General features: G+C 44.5%; 1 protein-coding gene across 5 annotated transcripts in view; it reads left to right on the top strand.

Annotated features, from left to right (window-relative positions):
* The window catches only part of C1H1orf226 (chromosome 1 C1orf226 homolog), a 308,224-nt gene that overhangs the window by 192,523 nt on the left and 92,502 nt on the right, over positions 1 to 23,199 (top strand). For all 5 annotated transcript variants that reach the window (XR_012331950.1, XR_012331949.1, XM_073805108.1 and 2 more), the window contains exon 3: positions 17,021 to 17,113. Coding sequence is in view for 3 of the 5 variants with exons in the window: in XM_073805108.1 (XP_073661209.1) it covers positions 17,021 to 17,113 (93 nt within the window). In the remaining 2 variants the exon portion in view is untranslated. The remainder of the gene's footprint in view (positions 1 to 17,020; positions 17,114 to 23,199) is intronic.

Here is a 23,199-nt window from a genome sequence, read left to right as displayed (position 1 = left end):
TTGCTGATTCCAAGGGCATGAACTTAGCTCTCAGGTCGGTAGTAATGACCGCCCGCTCCCTGTTTCCCTCTTGTACTGAGGACTTTCTTGATTCCTCGTGACAGTGCCTTTCCCACTTGCAGCATGTGTGCAGAACAGGAAGGGAATTCTGCAGCACGCGTCCCAGCATGGCTGGCCGGAGCCGGGGATGCCGCCAACCACGTAGATTTTCCATGTCCACTCAAGACTCTGTGCAGGGAGGGAAGCACAGACGTCTGATCCTCTGAGAAGGAGAAACAAACCCAGAGAGGTGGCAGCATGACGAGAGACCTTCGATCGGGATGGTGTGAAGAACGGAACACACTGGATTTCGCCTTCCTTTAAAGCTGACTGTCGCAGGATGATTTCATCAGCTGCTCCCCTGCAGGCCTTGCCTCCACGGGGTGCTCAGGGCATGCATTCATTATTATTCAGCTTGTCTTTTGGTCTGAGACGCAGGTTTGTTAGGCTTTGCTTAGCGTGGATTCAGAGACAGGCAGAGGTGTTCAGAAACCAACAGGGTGGTAGGCTCAGTGCTGCTGTGTGACAGTACACCTGAGACTGGGGTGCGATTCCTGCCTAGGAAACTAGGCTGAAAAATGATTTCTGCCCCTGGGAATGTTGTAATTTGATCTTGAATTCTAGGGCCTAAAGAGGCATATCCAGGCCTGGTCACAGCTCTCTGAGGCAATAGGATATCCCCCCAAGTCTGGAATAATGGCCTCCCGTAGGGGCTGAGTTGCCATGGTTGAGCAGGCTTGGAAATAGCCGTTGGATGACCTTAAGGGTGTCCATTGCCCCAGTGCAGTGATTCAGGCAGCACCTGTACTGGCTGTGTATAGGCTGGAAGGAACTCTGGGGCTGGGAAGACTTCCCTTCTCTCCTTAGGCAATATGAGGTTCTCCTGGACGGGCTGGTACTGTAGGCCACCGCTGGAAGCCCCTGCCCTTGGCCTGGGAGGCAGAGGGTCCGAATTGTCTCGTTTGCACTTCGGTGGGGACAGTGCTTCTTACATTCAGTCTGTACCAACCCTGGAGGAGTGGGGGACTCCTGAGGAGGAGGTAGGGATGCATCCCCCATCCTGATGTTTCATCCAGCCCTAACCATTTTAATTTATTGTTTTAAGTTAACAGGGTCAAATAGATTTTAAACTGTAGTTTTATGAATTTTAGTTCATGTATAGATTTGTGTCACCACCACCACAATTAGGATACAGCACTATTCCATCACCCCTAAGATCTCCTTTGCACTATCCCTTTGTGGTCAGTCATGCCCTCTTCCACCCCTACTCCCTGGCAACTACCCTGATTTGCTCTCTGTCACTATAACTATAGCTTTGCCTTTCTGAGAATGTTATATAACTGGACTCATACAATACGTAATCTTTTGAGACTGGCTTCTTTCATTCAGCATTAATGTCTTTGCAGTACTTTCAAGTTTTGTGCGTATCAATAGTTGATTCATTTATATATATTCATTTCTTTTACATTCCAACCAATTTACCTGTAATTTTTTAGAGCAACACTACATCACACATGAAGTACCTGTTTTCCTTATTATTATTATTTTTTTTCGGTACGCGGGCCTCTCACTGCCGTGGCCTCTCCCGTTGCGGAGCACAGGCTCTGGATGCGCAGGCTCAGCGGCCATGGCTCACGGGCCCAGCCGCTCCACGGCATGTGGGATCTTCCCAGACCGGGGCACGAACCCGTGTCCCCTGCATCGGCAGGCGGACTCTCAACCACTGCGCCACCAGGGAAGCCCTGTTTTCCTTATATTTTTCAGTAGTATTTCATTATATAGGTGTACCACAGTTTATCTGTTCACCTGTTTGAAGGGTATTTGGTTGTTTCTAATTTTGGCAATTATAAATTGAGCTGCTAAACATTCATATACAGGTGTTTGTGTGAACGGAAGTTTTTCTTTCTCTAGGGTAGGTGCCTAGCTGAGGTATTGTTGGGCATATGGTAAGTGTATGTTTATGAGAAACTTCAGAACAGTTTTCCGGAACGGTTGTGCTATTTTACATTCCCGTCAGCAGTGTACGAGGGGTCCAGTTGCTCTACATCCTCACCAGTGCTTGGTGGTGGTAGTATTTTCTAATTTAGCTATTCTAATGGGTACACGGTGGAATCCCATTGTGGTTTTAATTTGCACTTGCCTAATGGCTGTTGAACACCTTTGCGCGGCAGGCCATTATTGCAGACTTGGGGGGATATCCTGTTGTCTGCGGGAGCTGTAATGAGGTCTGGACATGTCTCAGTAGGCCCTGAGACTCACGATGCAGACTTCAGGGGTTCCAATGTGCACAAATCATCTTCCAGCCTAGTTTCCTAGGCAGGAGTCTCGCTGCAGCCCCAATTCTTCCTGTCACACAGCAACACTGAACCAACTACCAGACCTCGTTGGCTTCTTCTCATGAGATTATGTGCCTTCCATATAGCCTCTGATCAAGTTCTGTCCAAATCCTTTGCCCAATTTGTATTTGGGTGGTTTTTTATTGTTGAGTTTTGAGAGTCCTTTGTATGTTCTGGGTTTGTTTTTGGTCAGCTGTGTAATTTGCAAATATCTTCTCCCAGTGTTTAGCTTGTCTTTTTACTCACTTCAAATTGGCTTCCACAGAGAAAAAGTTTTACATTTTGATGAAGTTTATCAGTTTTCTTTGACCATGCTTTGGGTGTCATGTCTAAGAATTCTCTATAACCCTGGGTCGTGAAAATTTCCTTCTGTTCTAAAAGTTTTATAGGTTCACATTTAAACTTGTGATTTATTTTGCATTAATGTTTGCCTAAGGTGTGAGGTTTATGTCACAGTTCCTCTGCTGGCCTAGTCTGGTCCTAGCTCACTCCCGGTAGTTCATTGTCTTTTCCTGACAAGTTTGACTTTAGATTTCCATTGCAAGTGATGAGAATCAGCCTCAGATTACGGATTGTTGCTTCATGGGAAAAGAATCCCCATGTCAGAAGTCTGGCGGTTTTGCAGTTCTCAGTATAAGGGGTTTCTTCTCCCTCTTTTTGTCCTCATTTTTGAATAGTCAGAATAGGTCCGTGTTTCAAATCTTACCTGCCTCCGAAGGCCCCCTCATATAGTTTCCATTCTCCATGCAGTGGTCTCATTCCTGGACTGTGGGTGTCTCAGTCGTTGTGCTTGGTACCTGAACATGATGTCATAGGGAGGAGACAGAAAATTCAGAAGAAACTCAGGTGGGGTAAAGCAGGGGTTGGCGAACTATGGCTTATGGATCAAATCCAGCCCACTGCCTATAGCCACTGACTTATATATTGCCTATGGATGCTTTTATGCTACAGTGGCAGAGTTGAATAGTTGGAACAGAGACTGTATGGCCCTCAAAGCATAAAATATTTACGCCCTTGCCCTGTACAGAAAAGTGTTGCCAGCTCATGGAGTTGAGGCTGGTACTGGGGATGAGTTTCGGGGTAGGGCACTTTGCTGGGGTTAAAACTGACTCTTGGGGCTTCCCTGGTGGTGCAGTGGTTGAGTCCGCCTGCCGATGCAGGGGACATGGGTTCGTGCCCTGGTCCGGGAAGATCCCACATGCCACGGAGTGGCTGGGCCCGTGAGCCATGGCCGCTGAGCCTGCGCGTCCGGAGCCTGTGCTCCACAGCGGGAGAGGCCACAACAGTGAGAGGCCTGCGTACCGTAAAAAAAAAAAAACAACTGAATCTTGTAGAAAACAAGCAAGAACAGTGCTTTAACTACATAAACCATCCTAGCATCTTTTGATCCAGTATCATCATAGGAATTTGGAGGAAGTAAAATCTGGTGCAGCCTTGGAATAACCCAGTGGTGATGGGCTTAAAGGAAAGGTGAGACTGAGTGGAGATTATGTGGTGTATCTGAGTCAGTCCTGATGTGGGAGGGGGAGGCTCAGGGACTTAGGGGTGATGTGATGACCAGCATTTACCTCTTACCCCTCCTGGACTCTTTGTTTCTCTGTATCTGCTACACTTGACTTTACTGGTCCTCAGCCTTAGCTGCACCTTTAAGGTCCATAAGAATCACCTGGTCTGGACTCCAGACCAATTAAGCCAATTTCTGGGGTGGAATGGAGATGCCAGGATTTCTTAAGTTTCCCAGGTGTTCCCAGTGTATAGCCACAGTTGAGAACCTTCATTCCACTTTGCAGTTCTTTAGACCCCGAGGAAATATTGCCACCTACCGACAGTAGGAAGTTATTCTGCTAGGAAACAAGTCAGTAACTCTTCAGATTCCATTCCAGTTTGGGATCTTGTGCTCTTCATAATGTTTTTTTTTATCATTTGTATATTAGAGTTTGATTTTGGGCTATCTTAAGGTAGCTCTCAATAAGTAACACCCTGTCTCAGTTTTGATGTAACCCAGAATATTGGCGTATACACTTGGTAGGAATCATGGACTATTAACACTGAAGAAAACCTTAGAGGTCATTAGCTCAAACAGCTAGCATGTCCAAGTATCTTTTGGACTTATATACTCTGGCCCTAGAACCTTGCTACTCAAAGTGTGGTCCATGGATCAAAAGTGTCAGCATCGGGCTTCCCTGGTGGCGCAGTGGTTGGGAGTCCGCCTGCCGATGCAGGGGACGCGGGTTCGTGCCCCGGTCCGGGAGGATCCTACATGCCGTGTAGCGGCTGGGCCCGTGAGCCGTGGCCGCTGGGCCTGCGCGTCCGGAGCCTGTGCTCCGCAACGGGAGAGGCCGCAACAGTGAGAGGCCCGCGTACTGCAAAAAAAAAAAAAAAAAAAAGTGTCAGCATCACCTGGGAACTTGTTAGAAAGGCAGGACTTCCCTCCTCCACCCCCCACCTCTGAACCCACCCCCACCCCCTGACCCACAGAATCTGTAACTTAACAAGATCCTCAGGTGATTCATATGGACCTTAAAGCTTGAGAAGCACTGCTTTAGAGAATCGTAAGTGGAAGCTGCTGTGAGTACATTTCAATTCATAGTAAGAAACTACTTTTCAAACACAGCTGCCAGAATTCTTTTAGACTGAAGGACCGCTTGACAGGGACAACACTGTTACTTCTAAGAGCCCTCCCAAGTCTGATTTTATTGTTTTTCTTCTCCTCCTCAAATAGTTTCTTCAGTGTCTGCCAAGAATGACTTCCTTTGTACCTTATACCATGAACGTGCATTGCAGCCATCTGTTCTGCTGTGTGCACTGTGGTCTTCCCATTGTTTCCCCGCTTAAACCTGGAAACTCTTACGACCCTAATGGATGAGTGCAAGCACAGGTTATCCAAGTCTTCTCATCTCTTTCTCGTTGTGCTGCTGGATCTAAACTAAGGGAGAGAGGTTGAACGGATCAAAGACTTGGGAGAGGCTAGGAAAGGGGGTCCCGTATGAACGCCTACGTAACCTCTAAATTCCCCTCTAATTCCTATGCCCAGATTCTCCAGTACAATGTAGACTTTTTTGATGTATAACACATCTTCTGTGCTCACCTATGCTGTCATTGTTGAGAGCATTGCTACTTTTTCCAGGCATGGGATTTAGAGATGATTTCCTTATCCTGGTTCTCAGTCCATACAGTGATCTCATCTGGACATTTTCTTTATTCTTACAACCCAGTACTTGATATATGTTCCTGGTCTTTCCTAGGTTTCCCATTTCCAGTCTCTCTCCTTTTGGAATCCTCAGTGCTGGTGCCAAGATTATGTTCAACATCTGCCCCTCTGCTTTTCAGTGTTTTCAAAACCCTAAAGAATGTAACTCCCTCCTCCTTTCTATGCAAAACTCTTAATAATTTATTTTCCAGTTGAGAACCCTTCCCCATCTGTGTGCATCCTTTCTCCCTCCCATTCCCTACCTCTGCTTCTGGGATCAGCCTGGCCTGGCCAAACACCCTCAATTCCTTTTTATTATACCTTCTCCCCTTCCTTCTTCAAGTGGGCCTGCCCATCACACTCTTCCTACAAGGGCTGTGAGCTTTGTGTTAACTTGAATCACATTTAGAACTGGCGAGGTTCTCAGATACAATCTAACCCAGTACCCTTACCTCGCCAAAGAGAATAGTAATACCCAGAGAGGTTAGGTGCCCAAGGTCACACAGCTAAGAGTGCAAATGCTTGATGTGAAGTAGCAGCACTGTCCAGTGTGGCTCCTTCAGGGGACTTCGTAATGCTTGATGTGAACTGTTTCATTTAGCTACAAGGTAAGTGTGGGGATGTGCATGGTGGATGGTGAGGGATGCAGGGAAGTCACAAAACATGATGGATTGCCTTCTTTTAAAGAGAGGTAAGTCAAGCCTTAGAAAGACAGAAGGATTCAGTATTTGTCTCATACCATTTTTGGTCTGAGGCAACCTTAAATTCTTCATTCATGACTCTACTAAATACTGGCAGGTGCTTGCTCCTTCTAGGGGACGGTGTGTGTGTGTATGTGTGTGTGTAGATATGAGTTACACTGTTTAAGCATTGTTGTGTCTTTTTATTTTTCTTCCTCTGGAAGATGATTTTAATGTCCCTTCTCTTTCTACTTACATGAGATACCGTGTTAACCATTTAGAGGAGGGTCTGGGTTAGATATTAGAGGAGAAGGATAGAATTGGTCACAGTCGGGGTTTGTTTTGTTTTATTTTTTGCTTTTCACCCACCTATGCCTCTATTTTTACTTAAAGGGAGAAGGTTCTAATGCATGTTTTTAATGGGCTGCAAGAACTAGTGGAGGGAAAAGCAACCTGAAAGCAGTGGGTTGTTATTAGTAGTGGTACTTACCTTCATCAGTCACCCCTTTGGGCCCCTTAATCATTTGGTTTGTTGTTCAGCTCCCCGTGACCTGTCAACATGCTCTCAGTCAGAAAAAGTGATGGCTGTATTCCAGGGCCTGTCTCGTCTCCTCTCTATAGGGAGCAACCACCACTCAGAGGCTCCCTTGAGTACACAGCCCGACATTGCCTGCATTTGAGTCTGCCGCTGCGTCATCCAAGGGCCTGTTTAATTTGCCCTCTACCATCATGCCGATCTCTCCACACTGAAAATGCCTCCTTCCCACAGAACATCTGTGTTTGGATGAACCTCTCTCCCTGCGTCTCAGTGTTCCAAACAGCAACGAACTTGGATATTTCCCGCCCTGAAGGCCTCCTTATGTTCAGAGGGCCCCTTTGCCATGTTTTTCTGACCTCACTGGCATTCTGTGCCCTTCCCAGGTCGTTGATATTGTCCTTGGGTGTGGAACAGGGTGGGAAGCAACAAAGGAAATGAGGGCGGCCAGTGCGATTAGTACCAGAAAGAATTTGGGGTGGGAGGAGATTGTATGCTTTCCACTGAGTGGTCTGAGAATATTCCAGATCCTATGAAGTTAATTTCCAGAAAGTTCTTCCTCCTCTTCTTGCTTCCTGTTATAAGATGGAGTTGCCTGCATACCAGAGAGCTCATTACACATGTACTGAATGAAAGGAGGAATGAATGAATAATTGTATTTGCTGGAGCCAGGATTCTGGGCTTGTGGGGTGCTGGGGCTGTAGGGAACAGATGTTGAGAACAGGACTAAGAGTCAGAAGATGTGGGTTCCAGGCTTGGGTTTTCCGCCGATGAACCTGGGGAACTTTTTTACCATCTTCGGGCAGTGGCTTCTTCATCCATAAGATGAAATATCTGATCAACATTTGTGGTCCCAAACATTTCAAACACAACGATTCCTCTAACTTTTTGTTGAAATAGTTCAGAAGCTTTTGCAGAGGGAAGGAAACCAACAAAATTCACCTACTGAATGGGAGAAGATATTTACAAACAATATATTTGATAAGGGGTTGATATCCAAATTATATTTAAGAAACTCATATAACTCCACATCAAGAAAGCAAACAAGCCAATTAAAAACGGGCAGAGGACTTGAATAAACGTTTTTCCAAAGAAGGCATACAGATGGCCAATGGGCGCATGAAAAAATGCTCCACATCACATCATCAGGGAAATGCAAATCAAAACCACAATGAGATATCACCTCACACCTGTCAGAATGACTGTTATCAAAAAGACAAGAAATAAGTGATGGGGAGGATGTGGAGAAAAGGGAACCCTCATGCAAACCTCATGTTTGTGGAAATGTAAGTTGGTGCAGTCACTATGGAAAACAGTATGGCAGTTCCTCAAAAAAACTAAAAATAGAACTACCATATGATCCAGCTATTACACCTCTGGGTATTTATCTGAAGAAAATGAAAACACTAATTCAAGAAGATGTATGTTTTCCTATGTTCATAGTAGCATTATTTACAATAACCAAGATATGGAAACAACCTCAGTGTCCATTGATGAATGGTTAAAGATGTGGCATACCACTCTCACCACTATTATTCAACATAGTTCTGGAAGTTTTAGCCACAGCAATCAGAGAAGAATAAGAAATAAAAGGAATCCAAATCGGAAGAGAAGTAAAACTGTCACTGTTTGCAGATGACATGATACTATATGTAGAGAATTGTAAAGATGCTACCAGAAAACTACTAGAGCTAATCAATGAATTTGCTAAAGTAGCAGGAGACAAAATTAATGCATAGAAATCTCTTGCATTCCTATACACTAATAATGAAAAATCCAAAAGAGAAATTAAGGAAACACTTCCATTTACCATTGCAACAAAAAGAATAAAATACCTAGGAATAAACCTACCTAAGGAGACAAAAGATCTGTATGCAGAAAACTATAAGACACTGATGAAAGAAATTAAAGATGATACAAACAGATGGAGAGATATACCATGTTCTTGGATTGGAAGAATCAACATTGTGAAAATGACTCTACTATCCAAGGCAATCTATAGATTCAATGCAATCCCTATCAAACTACCACTGGCATTTTTCACAGAACTATAACAAAAAATTTCACAATTTGTATGGAAACACAAAAGACCCCGAATAGCCAAAGCAATCTTGTGAAAGAAAAATGGAGCTGGAGGAGTCAGGCTCCTGGACTTCAGACTATACTACAAAGCTACAGTAATCAAGACAGTACAATACTGGCACAAAAACAGAAATATAGGTCAATGGAACAGGATAGAAAGCCCAGAGATTAACCCACGCACCTATGGTCACCTTATTTTTGGTAAAGGAGGCAAGAATATACAGTGGAGAAAAGACAGCCTCTTCAATAAGTGGTGCTGGGAAAACTGGGCAGCTACATGTAAAAGAATGAAATTAGAACACTCCCTAACACCATACACAAAAATAAACTCAAAATGGATTAAAGACCTAAATGTAAAGCCAGACACTATAAAACTCTTAGAGGAAAACATAGGTAGAACACTCTATGACATAAATCACAGCAAGATCCTTTTTGACCCACCTCCTAGAGAAATGGAAATAAAAACAAAAATAAACAAATGTGACCTAATGAAACTTAAAAACTTTTGCACAGCAAAGGAATCCATAAACAAGAGGAAAAGGCAACCCTCAGAATGGGAGAAAATATTTGCCAACAAAGCAACTGACAAAGGATTAATTTCCAAAATATATAAGCAGTTCATGTAGCTCAATATCAAAAAAACAACCCAATCCGAAAATGGGCAGAAGATCTAAATAGACATTTCTCCAAAGAAGATATACAGATTGCCAACAAACACATGAAAGAATGCTCAACATCATTAATCATTAGAGAAATGCAAATCAAAACTACAATGAGGTATCACCTCATACCAGTCAGAATGGCCATCATCAAAAAAGTCTATAAACAATAAATGCTGGAGAGGGTGTGGAGGAAAGGGAACCCTCTTGCACTGTTGGTGGGAATGTAAATTGATACAGCCACTATGGAGAACGGTATGGAGGTTCCTTAAAAAGCTAAAAATAGAACTACCATATATATGACCCAGCAATCCCACTACTGGGCATATACCCTGAGAGACCATAATTCAAAAAGAGTCATGTACCACAATGTTCATTGCAGCTCTATTTACAATACCCAGGACATGGAAGCAACCCAAATGTCCATCGACAGATTAATGGATAAAGAAGATGTGGCACATATATACAATGGAATATTACTCAGCATAAAAAGAAATGAAATTGAGTTATTTGTAGTGAGGTGGATGGACCTAGAGTCTGTCATACACAGTGAAGTCAGAAAGAGAAAAGCAAATACCGTATGCTAACACATATATATGGAATCTAAAAAAAAAAAGGTTCTGAAGAACCTAGGGGCAGGACAGGAATAAAGATGCAGATGTTGAGAATGAACTTGAGGACACAGGGAGGGGGAAGAGTAAGCTGGGACGAAGTAAGAGAGTGGCATGGACTTATATATACTACGAAATGTAAAGTAGATAGCTAGTGGGAAGCAGCCACATGGCACAGGGAGATCAGCTCGGTGCTTTGTGACTACCTAGAGGGGTGGGATATGGAGGGTAGGAGGGAGATGCAAGAGGGAGGGGATATGGGGATATATGTACATGTATAGCTGATTCACTTTGTTATAAAGCAGAAACTAACACACCATTGTAAAGCAGTTATACTCCAATAAAGATGTTAAAACAAGCAAAAAAACAAACAAAAACAATGCCAACTTATGGCCCTATCCCAGATCTGCTGAATGAGCATCTCTGAGGCCTGGGTCTGGGATTCTGCCATTTTATCAGGAATCCCGAATGGAATTTAAAACAAGTTTTAGATCCCCTGGTCTACAGAGCTGGGTAAATACTTAAATTCTACATTTATGTTACAATGACAATGAATATTCCTGTTTTTAAAAAAGTAGCTCCTCTGCTTCCTTTTAAGTAGTGTGCAGTTTATGGAGATTTTATTTATGCCCAACTTTCAGTGATACGTCTGTTGCTGAAATAAGTTACGCTGGGCTTGAGGTTGATAGATAGGAACTAAATGTCTCTACCTGGTATTCCCAAGAAGCCTCAGATATTCTAGAATTTGGATTCAGTACCCACTTTGGTCTTTGTCTTGCATTTCTTAGGTTTCATAGGAATGAACAGTACAAGTCACTGAGCCACACAGCAATGTCAGGGACTGCCATGGCTCTTGGGTGCCCCGTCCTTCAGAATCTGGCTCCACAGGCACAGGAGCTGGAACTTAGGGAAGCTGGGTAGCCCGGAGAACAGAGGTTCATGTGCATGACCATCCCCCTGATTTCTTACCTCTAACTGTGCCATGAGATGATTGAGAATAGCCTTGACCAGTGAAGGAAGCTCTAAATTACTTCAGTTAATGAAGTATGGATCAAGCAGAAGATAAGGTACTTATCAGTGTGCTGTGGAGTTTGGAATAATTAAGGTCAGATCTTCTTAAAGTCCTTATGCCCATGAAATGGAATCTAGGTTTTAATAACTTAAGTTGTTAATTAATTAACTTATGGGGGATTTATTTTATTATACCTTTGTGGACAGTGTCATGTTTTCTCAGGCTCTGTGAATAACCACTGTCAATTAATTTATGTAATTGATTTAACCACTGTGTTCATTAATTTATTTGACATTCATTGGTCACCCTCCTGTGTCCTGGTGCTATATTCTTGGGTTACAGATATGTGTAAGTCATCTTTCTTGCTCTCAAGGAGGGCATGGCCTAGTGGGGAAATACACAACCAATCAACGGTGAGTGATAGTGGAGGCTCGTATATTGCTGTAGCAACGAAGTGGGTGGTGCAGTTCCGTGGGAGCATACGGGAAGGGGGCGTTGACCTGCAAGGCTTCTCTGTGGAGAAAGCTAAGTAGATATTTTAAGAATAAGCAGATTGCGGGGGGGAGAGGGCATTCTGGGCATACACATTAGCAAATGCAATTACATGGAAGTGTGGAAAAGTATGACATGTTTGACTTGCACGTGGGAGAGTAACGGCAATACCCTCTTGCAAGCAGAATTTAAGGGGACTTGCCGTGAGAAGAAATGTGTTTGTTACGGTGTCTTCAGATTTTTATCTTTTATTGTGGTAACATATACATTACATAAAATTTTCCATGTCAGCCATTCTTAAATGTGCAGTTCTGTGACACCTACATACAGCATTTATATTGTTGTGCCGCCACCACCACTGTCCGTCTCCAGATCTTTTCATCTTCCCAAACTGAAAATCTGTACTCATTAAATGCTAACTCCTCACTCTGTCCCCTCCCCGAGCCCCTGAAGACCACCATTCTGCTTTCTGTCTCTGAATCTGACTGTTCTTAGGTACCTCATGTCAGTGGAATCATGTAATATTTGTCTGTTTGTTCCAGCTTAACCTAAACATCACTTAACATAATGTCTTCAAGCTACGTCCATGTTGTAGCACGTGCCAGGATCTCCTTTCTAAGGCTGAGTAAATCCTATTGTATGTCTCTAACACATTTTGTTTATCTGTTCATCCATCAGTGGACACTGGAGTTGCCTCCACCTTTGGGCTGTTGTGGATATGCCCTGAATATGGACCTACTCAGATTTTGTATCTTATTACCTAAGCTGTTAAACTTTCAAATGTTAAGTGCAAAATGATTTCTTACAAACCCTTGATAAGACGGTGCCTTTGGTTGAGGTGCTTACAGTTTTGTTGTGGAGATGTGTTTGCACTCTTGAAAACAAGACTATGGGCAGAATATGATTAAAATACCCAATGGCACTAGTAGAATTCACTTTTAAATTTCCTGTGCTCATGAACAGGAAGCAAAGCCTCCAAAGACTTAACTCTGGAAAGGTGGTGAACACAGATGATTATAAGCCGGGGACTTACCAAGCAAGAGCGTCACTAACTGCGTTTGCAAACTAAATCTCCTCTCTTGATAAAGTAGCCTCTGAGCATCTTGATTCATAACTAAGCATTGTGGGGACAGTGGGAAGGAGCTAGGCGAAAGAAATTTTATGGAGACGAGTGAGAGGACCAGCTTCCTACATAGCTGGTGAGAGAGTGCAATCACTCGGTAAGTTGTTTGTAGACAAGGTAATTGAGGAACCAAGGATCCTTATTTTAAAAAAAAACTAGATTCTTCAGGGAGCTAGACATTATTGTGAAAATAGACTGTTAAGAGGGTGTGTGTGTGTATGTGTGTGTGTGTGTGTGTGTGTGTGCACGTACGTGTGTGTATACAGCCCCAACCTTCCTGACTACTAAGAAAGTGATTCTGTTGCTTCTATTTCTGCAGTACAGCCTCAAGCCCAGGGCTGGGCCAGTCCCTTCATTAACTCACTTCCCTGTTACAGACCTCCTGCTTCCCCTTCTTGGACACCCTGTGGCTGAAACTGGAGACACACAAGATTAGGAGGTAGTTCTGGGAGTTGGGGACAGGGAAGCATTGGGGTATCAGAGATATCCTGTTCTGTTGGCAGCTCTCTGACTTCCCGCCAGTGTTCTGGTGGAGTGTTTACTCCTGGCTCCTGCTGGATCTGAACCCCTCCCTCTACCCAGTTTCCCCTTCATGGGCCTCATTGGTTGGCACAGCACTCTGAGTTCCAGGGCTGCTATTCCCATGCAGGGTCCCAAGGCTCTGTTTATGAATCCTAGACATTTGGTCTTTCTAGTCAGTGGTTAGTGTTCCAGGGCTTGTATTGTTTTGTTCCCTACAAGGTCAGGTCCTGTAAGGCTTAATCTGTCCTGGCTGGTGGGGCTCTGACTAGCAAAGCAAATATATCAGGTCAGTCTGGCCATGTTGGGGGAAGAGCCAGGCCTGTTGGCACAGACTCCAGAGCTAGCATGGGCTTTGTGGGAGGCGGGCCTGGGCCACAGACGGTGGCATCAGCAGTCCTGTTTGTTCTTCAGCCCCTAGCAAAGCCTGGGCAGACTAGATTCCTATCCTGAGGAACACAGATGCTTCCTCCTGGGCCCGCCTGCCCCTCGGAGCAGCACAGTCTGGTAAAAAGGAGGGCTTGTCTCTGTGAGTCTCTTTTCTCTGTTCTAGTCTCTCCCAACATCTCCTCTGTTCCAAATCCATTTTCCATCCCCACAGTAAGCACAATAACATGGTTGTCCAAGTAAAATATAACTGCCGTATAAATGAATGGTTTTATGATAATAAAGATTTAAACCTTTTCAGACACTTGATTTCATTTCCCTAGTTTTCAACAAAACTACCATTTGAGTACCTGTTCTTCAGTTGGAAAGGGTTTGGGACATCTGACCACCAGACAGGTGGAGTAGGTGCGACGTGTGTCGAACCTAAGAGCCTTCTGAGTAGCAGTCAGGTAGTACGTACTGGTAGCTGTAACAGGGGCTCGAAGCCGATTTCATGCCTCTTCTGCCCTCTTCATTTTGAAGCACTCCAAAGAGCCTTCCACCAGCTGTGGTAAGGCGGAGCACCTGTACTGTCACTGTCACTGAGATTATAATGCAATCGTTTGGTCATGCTTCTCACAGTAACCTGTAGTTACTGTGCCCCACACACCACAGAAGAGACGCCTGGGAGTAGGTGCACAGGGATCGAATTAGAGGCTGTTTTCCAGTTCCAGCTAAAAGAGAACGTTTAGCTGCATTTTGAGTTCTTAAGATCAGGGTATTACAGGCATGGCCATCGCTGTCAAAACACGAACGGTGGAAATAGTTCAGGTTTCAGATACACAAGCAAGGAGCTGGTTGGGCGTCTCTTGCGAGCCTTGGGTCGGGGGATACTGATTTTAAAAAGATCCCAGAGAGAATGAAACCAATAGGGTGATGGACCAAACAAGAAAGAGATATGGCCAGCTACGAGATTTTCCTGGAAATATATGACATTTAAGGGTCTGGTTTAGCAGGCAATATGCTCTCTGAAACCAGGGCTGGGAGGTGACATCCTGCCCTACAGAGGTAGGTACTTAGTATTCACTGCTTTGACTTTTTTGCTGGAAAAAGGGATGAAGGAAGTGCGTGGAGCTTGTGAGAGTGACGTGCTGGAAGAGAGCAAAGACAATAAAACAGACAAGGATTGACCTGTCTAGGGCAGGTTTTATCCACCTCCGGGTGTTTCCTGGACTCTTAAGCCCTTGTCTCCCCCCTGAGTTCATCAAAACACACCTCTCTGCCCTCCTTCGACCGGCACGAGCAGCTATGATTTTAGTGATTTGTCCCTAAGGGAGGCACAGCTGAAAGACTGTGTTCATTGAAAGCCTGTGAGCAGAGGTAAATGCAGGTGAGGTCAGGAAATGGAGCTGGTTCACCTCTCCCAGCAGGCACAAGGCCAAAGTCAGCCAACGGACAGATCCTCGTGCTAGCTCTCCCACCCAGAGGTAATTTCAGTTCATCTAGTGGTGCACCTGAGCAGAATGCTGCAGTCAGGGGACACACCGCAAATCGTAGCTGTGTCCTGAAGTGCATGCTAGTCACACAACTCGAGCCTTCACCAGCTTACGACCGTTGACCTAGAGAGAAATCTGTTACGTGGCCAAGGCCCTCTTATAAGCCAGACTCCAGCACAGATAGCACTTCTCCCCATCCTGTCAGATACACTTGCTCTCTTTTATTGTATCACTCTTAATTGGCTTTGGGTTCCCAGACTCTGAAGCAGAGTCTGAAGCTGAAGTTTTCTTCTCTTTCTCCTATGTGTCTGCTGCTCCGGTTTGCTCTTCTTTCAGGATCGCTGGTAAAAAGGACAGCTGTTGACAGGATAGAGTGATGGGGAGGCTGGGAGAAGTGACCAACAGACTGGGGAGTGATGTATGTGGCCATCACCTGGAAACTCAGATCAGCAGTAAACCAGAACCTGCCCTGCCGATGTAAAGAAAAATGTTTCACCTCAGTTAGCTAGGTCATGTCCTTGTCTCTGAGAAGCTGACAGCCAGTGGGCATCAGCAGTAACTCTGCAACAGAATAAGAAAATGAGTTGAGACCTCAGTGGAAGGGCTAGAATACAGACACGGTAAGAAGCTCTAATCTGAGTTCTTAAAATCAGAGTACTAAATGGCGTGGCCAAGGGAAAGTTCTGGATTTCTCGTGAGACTTTCAAAATAGGTTATGTTTTCATCTTGTTAGGGTGGATTAGGTTCATATCTGTCAAAATACCAAGTAGAAATAGTTAGGTTTTAGATGTCCAGGCAAGGAGCTGGACGCCTTACTAAATAAGCTTGGGTGGTGGCATGGTGGGAAAGGGTTTTGAGTATAGAAGGTCCCAGAGAAGAGAGCCTGTAGGTTGGAGTAGAGATTTTGGCCCCGGGTCTTGTATTGTTATTTTTTTAATCTGTAGGCCAGATCTTTGATTAGAGAGCTTGGCAGGTAAGTTTGCTAGGTGGTGATACCAAGACGGGAACCAGATGGAAATGGGTAAGCGCTCAGAATGAAGTTCAGTGAGGAAAGTGTAGAATTATTCCACCACTCTGAATATCTGCACAAACCTAAGAAATGGCCGTGAGTGAGCAAATGTGATAGAAAAATATCTGGGATTGAGGATGAGAGCCAGCATCCCTCAGCAGTGTAGTTGTGGTTGAAGCAGGCCTATTCAGGATTGCAAATAGAAATTTAGAATATAGGGTTTGTAAGGTAATGCCCTCCCTTATAACTATCATTAGTCAGATCCTTTCTAGAATACTCTCTAGAATATTTTAGGTTAATGGGGCTATGGGTGGATTTGGAGACTGACCTACAGATAAAAGAATTGGGGACTTGAACTTGCAGAGAATAACTTAGATATCATAATGATCTTTAAGTATGTAAAATCCCTGATTTGAAGATGGGTGCCAGCTCTTCCTAATCTTCATTGAGGATGGAATAGAGTCCCAGCAGCGTTTGGGTAGACACGAGGAAAACTTGCCTGCCAACGAAAGTCATTAAATGTCAGAATGAGTTATCGAGGGAAGTTTCTGGATTTCTCATGAGATTTTCAAAGTAGGCTCTGTTTCCATCTTGATAGAATGGATCAGGTCCATTCCCATGGCCCTACCTGATAGCTGAGTGGTGAAACCAGTGACCATTCAGAGTCCCTGTTCCAACCCCAATATTGCCGAGCCCCTGCCTACAGACATCTGCCTGCTTTTACATCCCCTGAGGTGCTTGATGTCCCCAGAAACTGCATCAGCTCCCTAGACCCATCTGTGGCCCTCTTTTCCAGGTCATGAGCTCTCTGGGGCTGTGCAGATGCAGTGATCTAACTGGACTGTGCCCTTTGTTCTCTTCTCACTTGCAGTATGAGTTTAAAGCCAAAAACATCAAGAAGAAGAAGGTGAGCATTATGGTTTCAGTGGATGGAGTGAAAGTGATTCTGAAGAAGAAGAAGAAGGTAAGTGACTCTGAGCCACAAACTCTGGTGAAGAGGGAAGGAGGGGAGGTAGGCGTGGGATAGCTTTTCTTTCTAGGCTACCTTCTGGACAGACTCCTTCCCTTATCTGGTGAGGTGGTCTGCTTTGACCAGCAACAGTGTTGAGAGGCCACAGCTGGAGCAAAGAGCGAGGCAGGGGCCCAAGGCCTAGTCAGCTGTTCGGCTTGCTCAGTCCTCGTATCCCGTGAGTGACAAGGGTCATCTCCTGTCATCCTGGCGTTCAGACCCCTCCCCCCATTTGATACCCTTGCCTTTGAGTCTTGATCTTGGGAAAGGCTTTAAATTCAAGTGTGGACAAGTAGCAGGGTTCAGTGGGGGAGGGGATAAGAGGCGGCTTCCTCAGAAGTTGTCCCATTCTGTGGCAGGAATAACTCTCAGTTCCAGCTGAGGTGGCATCCGGCCCCGTGGTGTGTCCTTGTGTCCTCTTGTTACAGTTATTGCTGCTTTAGCCCATCTATTTAAATAGTCCCTCAAGACCCAGCCGCTGCTGCTCTTCAGCCTGCAGGAAGGCTAGAGCGTGGCCAGCATGTTGCTTTTCACTGGGTCCGTGTGGACCCAGTGAAAAGGGAAGGAGCCCTCAGCTGAGAGGAGAAGACCTGGGTTGTAGTCCTGGCTCTTCTTTTTCTGACTATGTGGTTCTAAGCAAGTTATTTTGCTTTCTGGAGCTTCAATTGTAAAATGAAGAGTTGGATTAGGTGAGCACTTTACCCTTGTCAGATCAATCACTCTGCACCAGCTCTGGCACCGTGCTTTTCGGTGCTTGCATGTGTTTGTATAGGTCACCTGTGCTTATTCAGGTTTTTGAGAACCTTCTGGGCTACAGAGAAAGCAGACCCTAGAGGCCAAATAGGTTTGTGTGTTTCTGCCCCCTGAACTTCTGAGGCAGGATGGGAACCTCAGAGGTTAAACACTTCCCAAAGCAGCCCCCAAGCCCCCTCTGTTTGCCTAGCCTGTCCGTGACTGTTGAATGGTGGTATGCCTCCGGGCTGTGGGGAGAAGCATGTTTACAGGGACTCCCTGCTCTCCAGAGAATGTTTTAAGGGCAGGGGCCATCTCTGTAAGCTCAGCACTCACTTGGACACCTGGTACGTGTAGTGTGTTTCCAACGATTTTGGCTGTTGGCTAGCTGGGTAAAGGAACATGTTTTGTGTATCATGGTCATTAAATCAGGAAGAACTAAGTACTCAGCAGTTGGGTCAAATGAAGTCTCATTTGTTACTTTTGGCTATCACATTCTTCTCCCTCTTTCTCGTCTGTCAACCTTCCCATTTAGAAAAAAAAAAACAAGGATGAAAGCCTTCCCAAGTGTAGAAAGCCCTCAGTGGAAATTGCTAACTTTATGAGTAGGACTTCTTCAGTACCTCTGATCTTCAGGTGCTCTATTCTAATGCAGGCAGTAGCTAAATATATTGTGATCATCTCTTACTGAGATGTTAAAAAAAAAAATCTTTTTGGTTATATTAATGTGTCTAAAATGCTGTTATCTTTTTTTTTTTTTTTTTTTTTTTTCGGTACGCGGGCCTCTCACTGTTGTGGCCTCTCCCGTTGCGGAGCGCAGGCTCCGGACGCGCAGGCTCAGCGGCCATGGCTCGCGGGCCCAGCCGCTCCATGGCATGTGGGATCTTCCCGGACCGGGGCACGAACCTGCGTCCCCTGCATCGGCAGGCAGACTCTCAACCACTGCACCACCAGGGAAGCCCTAAAATGCTGTTATCTTGAACTGATGCTAACAGATAATGAATCTCAAATTCCCATATGAATCTTAGGTTGTATTTATGGTGTGAACCCAGCTACTAAGAAAATTGGCTTTGCTTTGTTGTTTCTCAATCAATATATTTTCTTCAACTCCCAACTAGGCCCAAGTAATGATCTTTCCTGTGTATATGATAATGATTATTTATTATAGTATTGGAATCACACTCTTGCACCATTTGCTAGGGAGGGGCTTCTGAATAAGGAAGATTAGTCTTGAATCATCCAAAGGATTTTTCTACAAAAGGACCCTAAAGGGCCTCTGTTTCTTGTGGTTTCTCATATACACCAGTAACTTTGTTGGAATAGCCTAAAGCCTAAAGCCTCTAGAAAGGCTCTGCTGTTCTCATTAACAAATATTTACTGTGTCAACCATGTTCAAGGAACTGGGTAGGATACATAGGGGTATTAGATGTGGACCCTTTCCAGCAAAGTTAGCTATTTTGAATGACACTATATGCATACATAGGTCTATCATAGCTCCGATAGCATTGCATTATAGTTATTTGTCTGTTTACCCCGTAGGCTGCGAGCCTTTAGGGCCAGGGACCATGTCTTCTTTCCAATTCTATTTCATCTGTTTGAGAGGGTAGAAGACCAGTGGGGGCAAGCTGATGAACGTAATTACACACTAAGATGATAATGAGAACGGCTAACAATAATAGCTAACACTGATATTGAGCCCCTGCCATTACCAGGCCTTGTTTCATGCAGTGTATACTTATTAGAGCCACACAACCATCCTGTGAGGTAGGTACCATTTTAGGGCTTGGTTTGCAGAAGACGATTAAGCAACTTGCCCAAGACCTCAAGTCCCATCAGTGGTGAAGTTGAGGTTTGAACCAGGTCTGTCTTGTTCAGATCCCAGGTGGGTTCTTCCTACTACCATGTGGCTGTGTGTGCACTAATCTCTTCAGAATCCTTTAGAGAAAAACTGCTCTATAGGAAATGCCTAATTAATTAATCCAGTGTCTTTAACGTCTAGCCTTTACCCTGTCACTGGGATATCACATCACAAGGAAACGAGTTTCCTGCTCAAAGAGTACTGTTAGTTCCTATAGAAACACACAACTTAGATCTATTTGGGTAAGAAAAGGAGGCACTTAGAATTATAGAACCAGAATTTGGGAGAAAGAGCTTTAGAAATGCTCTAGTCTGATCCCCTAATTGATTAGATGTGGTAACAGAGGACAAGAGAGGCCCGGTAACGGTCCTGAGGTCACCCAGCTAGTTACGGAGCCAGGACTAAACTGAGTCCAGTCTTCTTTCTACCATGTTTTCTGCTAGTTTTAAAACAGGTATATTAGGAATTTTGTGCGTTGTGTGAGAACTTATTAAGTGCTTCAGTTTTGAAATGCGTTTTCTATATCTATATAGGTTATACCTTAAGATGGGTGGTAGCTGTGTTTTCAGGCTAATCCTATTCTGTCTGGTGGCATGGAGAACTTGCCAAGCTGAGTTAATGTGGCCTTTGCACGGTGATTTAAAAAAATTTTTTTCTTCTTATTTTTTGAGAAGTCACCATTGCTTTCAGGAGCATAAGTAATGATAAAGCGGACAGACTTTGTGATGTGGCTACTGATAGTTTCCAGTAGGGATAGGAAATAAATGGAAATACAAATTCTTCCTCTACTTTTGGGTTCCTAGGGAAGGCCTTCAAAAATGCCATATCCAGTTCTGGGTTCCAAAAGGAGGAAGGAGCTCTGTGATAATTATCCCTGACTCTGTTTTCTGTTCTTGGCCCTGTTCCAGGCAGACCTACCTCTGAACCAGTTCCCATATAATATTCCCTGGCAGGAGATTTTGGAATAACAAAATGGCTGTAACTTTCCACGGGGGACTGGATATTTGCACTCATTAGATAAAGAAAAGAGAAGAATCTAAACTCAAGGATGTGCTTACCTCATTCGGCGGTCTTATAAAAGCCTACGCCGAAAGCCTGTTACCCTCTCCCTCTGTTGAAAGTGAAAAGCTTCCTGGCAGCGGAGAGTGAAAACCTTTGAATTCATCACTTAGAGTAGCAAAGAGAACGTGGGGTCCAGAGGTAGACAGGTTGGACTTTAATTACCCCTGGACTAGATGGCCTTGCAGGGGAGTAAGTTCACTTCCGGAGCCTCATTGTTTGTCTGTAAAGTTGAGATGAATTTTGATAGTGTCAAGGAAGCAATATATAAAGTTCTTAAATGGAAGAAAGGACTTTTTTTTTCCCATATCAACTGGGAAATTTCCTGTGAGAACAAAAAGTGAAGCAGCTGAATATGACTTTCCTGTATCTTTCCTTTTTTTTTTTTTACTTTCTCACTTTCTGTGTTATTCTAGGTCCTCCAACAAGTAAATGCCAAGACAGGATTAAATGCCTGTGGGAGGAGGTGGGGAGGCAAGGCTGGGCTAGCTGTCAGATTTCAGTGTGGGTCTGACTCCAAGTGAAGGAGAGAGGAAGGAAGGAAGCAGGTAGGTTGGGTGAAGGTCTCTGAGAGCACAGCACGGTCTGAGGAAGGTTTGGCAGGGCCGTCAGGGAGTTCTGAAGCCAGAGTCATCTGTCAGAGGATCCCGGTGTCTCCTAGGAATGGGCTTCCTCAGGATCTCCGCACACTGGTCATTGTCTGGGGGCAGGGCCCCTGTGCGCACGTAATGATGGATTTCAGAATGCAGCAGCCGGGGGGCCCTTGGTTAGTTAAACTTCCTGTAATTGGAGGTCTGTGGGGCACCTTCTTGTGATAACATCTTCTCTTCTCCAGAAATTTTTTACTAGCCAATATACGAAGCAGAACCTTCTTTCAAGTGAAGCTACTCTCTACATCTCATGACTTTTTAATTACCTTGGAGTAAGGAATTCATTTTTAAAAGAGAAGAAAAAGGGGAGGGAAGGGGAGACTGCTGGGGTAGGGAAAGGCATGGAGAGAGACAGGTTAATAAACTAAGTCAGAGGCCTCTTAAAAGGCTCAACAGTGCCCCGAGTGTCCTTTGTAGGTACGGAGGGGACAAAGAGTAAGAGAAAGAAGTGATACCCCAATTCTGTATATGTATGGCAAAATGCCAGACAGCTGCCCCAAGGGCACCAGTCTGCTCCCCTAGGTGCTCTGCCAGACCCACTCATATTTTTACCCCCGTTTCTTTATATTTATGGAGCTAGTGAGGAGGTAGATCTTGTCTCCCTGAGACTCACTCATTGGCCTCAATGCTGGTACTGTTTGTGCTCCCAGTGATACCAGTGAGGCCCTGCCTGAGCCTGGGCTTCAGGTGCAAGGAGCCTGAAGACCAGCCTCGATCAGTCCTGCTGGTCCCCCTGGGCTGTTTGCAGTGAGTACGGCTGTGAAGGGTGCTCTTTCCCTCAGAAGCACTCAGAGAGGTGCTGACAGCTTTAAAGATGTATCCCCTCTTCCTTTCCTCTTCTCTTCCCCGCCTCCACCTCCTTTTCCACTCCCACTTGGACTTGAAATGTCTTCATTTCCTGGCATATGTTGGAGACCATAGCTCATTGAGGATAGTGGGTAGCAAAACTGACAATTTCCTCACATAGCTACCAAGACTCCAAGGCTTACTTCCAAGCACTAAAAAAAAAGTGGTTTTCAGGTGTAACTTGGAGTTGTGTGAGTTTTCTGCGGACTATAATTACCATTCAATAATATGTCTCTGTTTTATGGTTGAAGCCAACTTTGATTTATAATCCTATAAAGGTAGATCAGTAGCTTTTCTTCCTGTTTTCTTTCTCTCGTTAACCTTTTTTCTTCTAAAATTTTTTCCTTAGAAGAATGTTTCCATGTAGAAAAGTGAGGAGGGGGTGATCTCTTTGTGCGTGTGTTTTTTTCTCTACAACGTTTGACAAATGGAGGAGACGTGTAAAACAATGTCAGAGCAAAGAGAAGAATCAGATCGTTTTTAAGACACGCATTGCCTCCCTCTGGGTTACGCTATTCAGATAATACCATGTTGACTCTGAATTGTACCAGAGTACCTGTACGGGTCAGAAAATCAGGAGAACTTGATTCTAGTCTTGACTGGGCTATTAACTAGGGGGACACCTTGCTCAAGAAACTGCACTGCTCTGGGTCTTATTTGAAAGATGGTGGGATAGGAAGGATATTGAGTGTGTGGCAAGGAGGAGTGGAGAGGCTTCGGTTATCAGAGTGTTGGAGCATCATTCAGGCATTGAGGAGATTGGGGTAAAATGCTCCAACCACATTTGCCTTAGGTTCTTGAATAACTGATACATTGTTGAGTCCCATCTACACTCCAAACCCTTTGAGTCATTTTGATAATTTCCTTATCCCTGCATAGATTGAATGGACTCCTGC

This window comes from Tursiops truncatus, chromosome 1 (genome assembly GCF_011762595.2).
Source record: "Tursiops truncatus isolate mTurTru1 chromosome 1, mTurTru1.mat.Y, whole genome shotgun sequence".
NCBI classification, from domain to species: domain Eukaryota; kingdom Metazoa; phylum Chordata; class Mammalia; order Artiodactyla; family Delphinidae; genus Tursiops; species Tursiops truncatus.
This window is presented reverse-complemented; position numbering and strand designations above follow the sequence as displayed.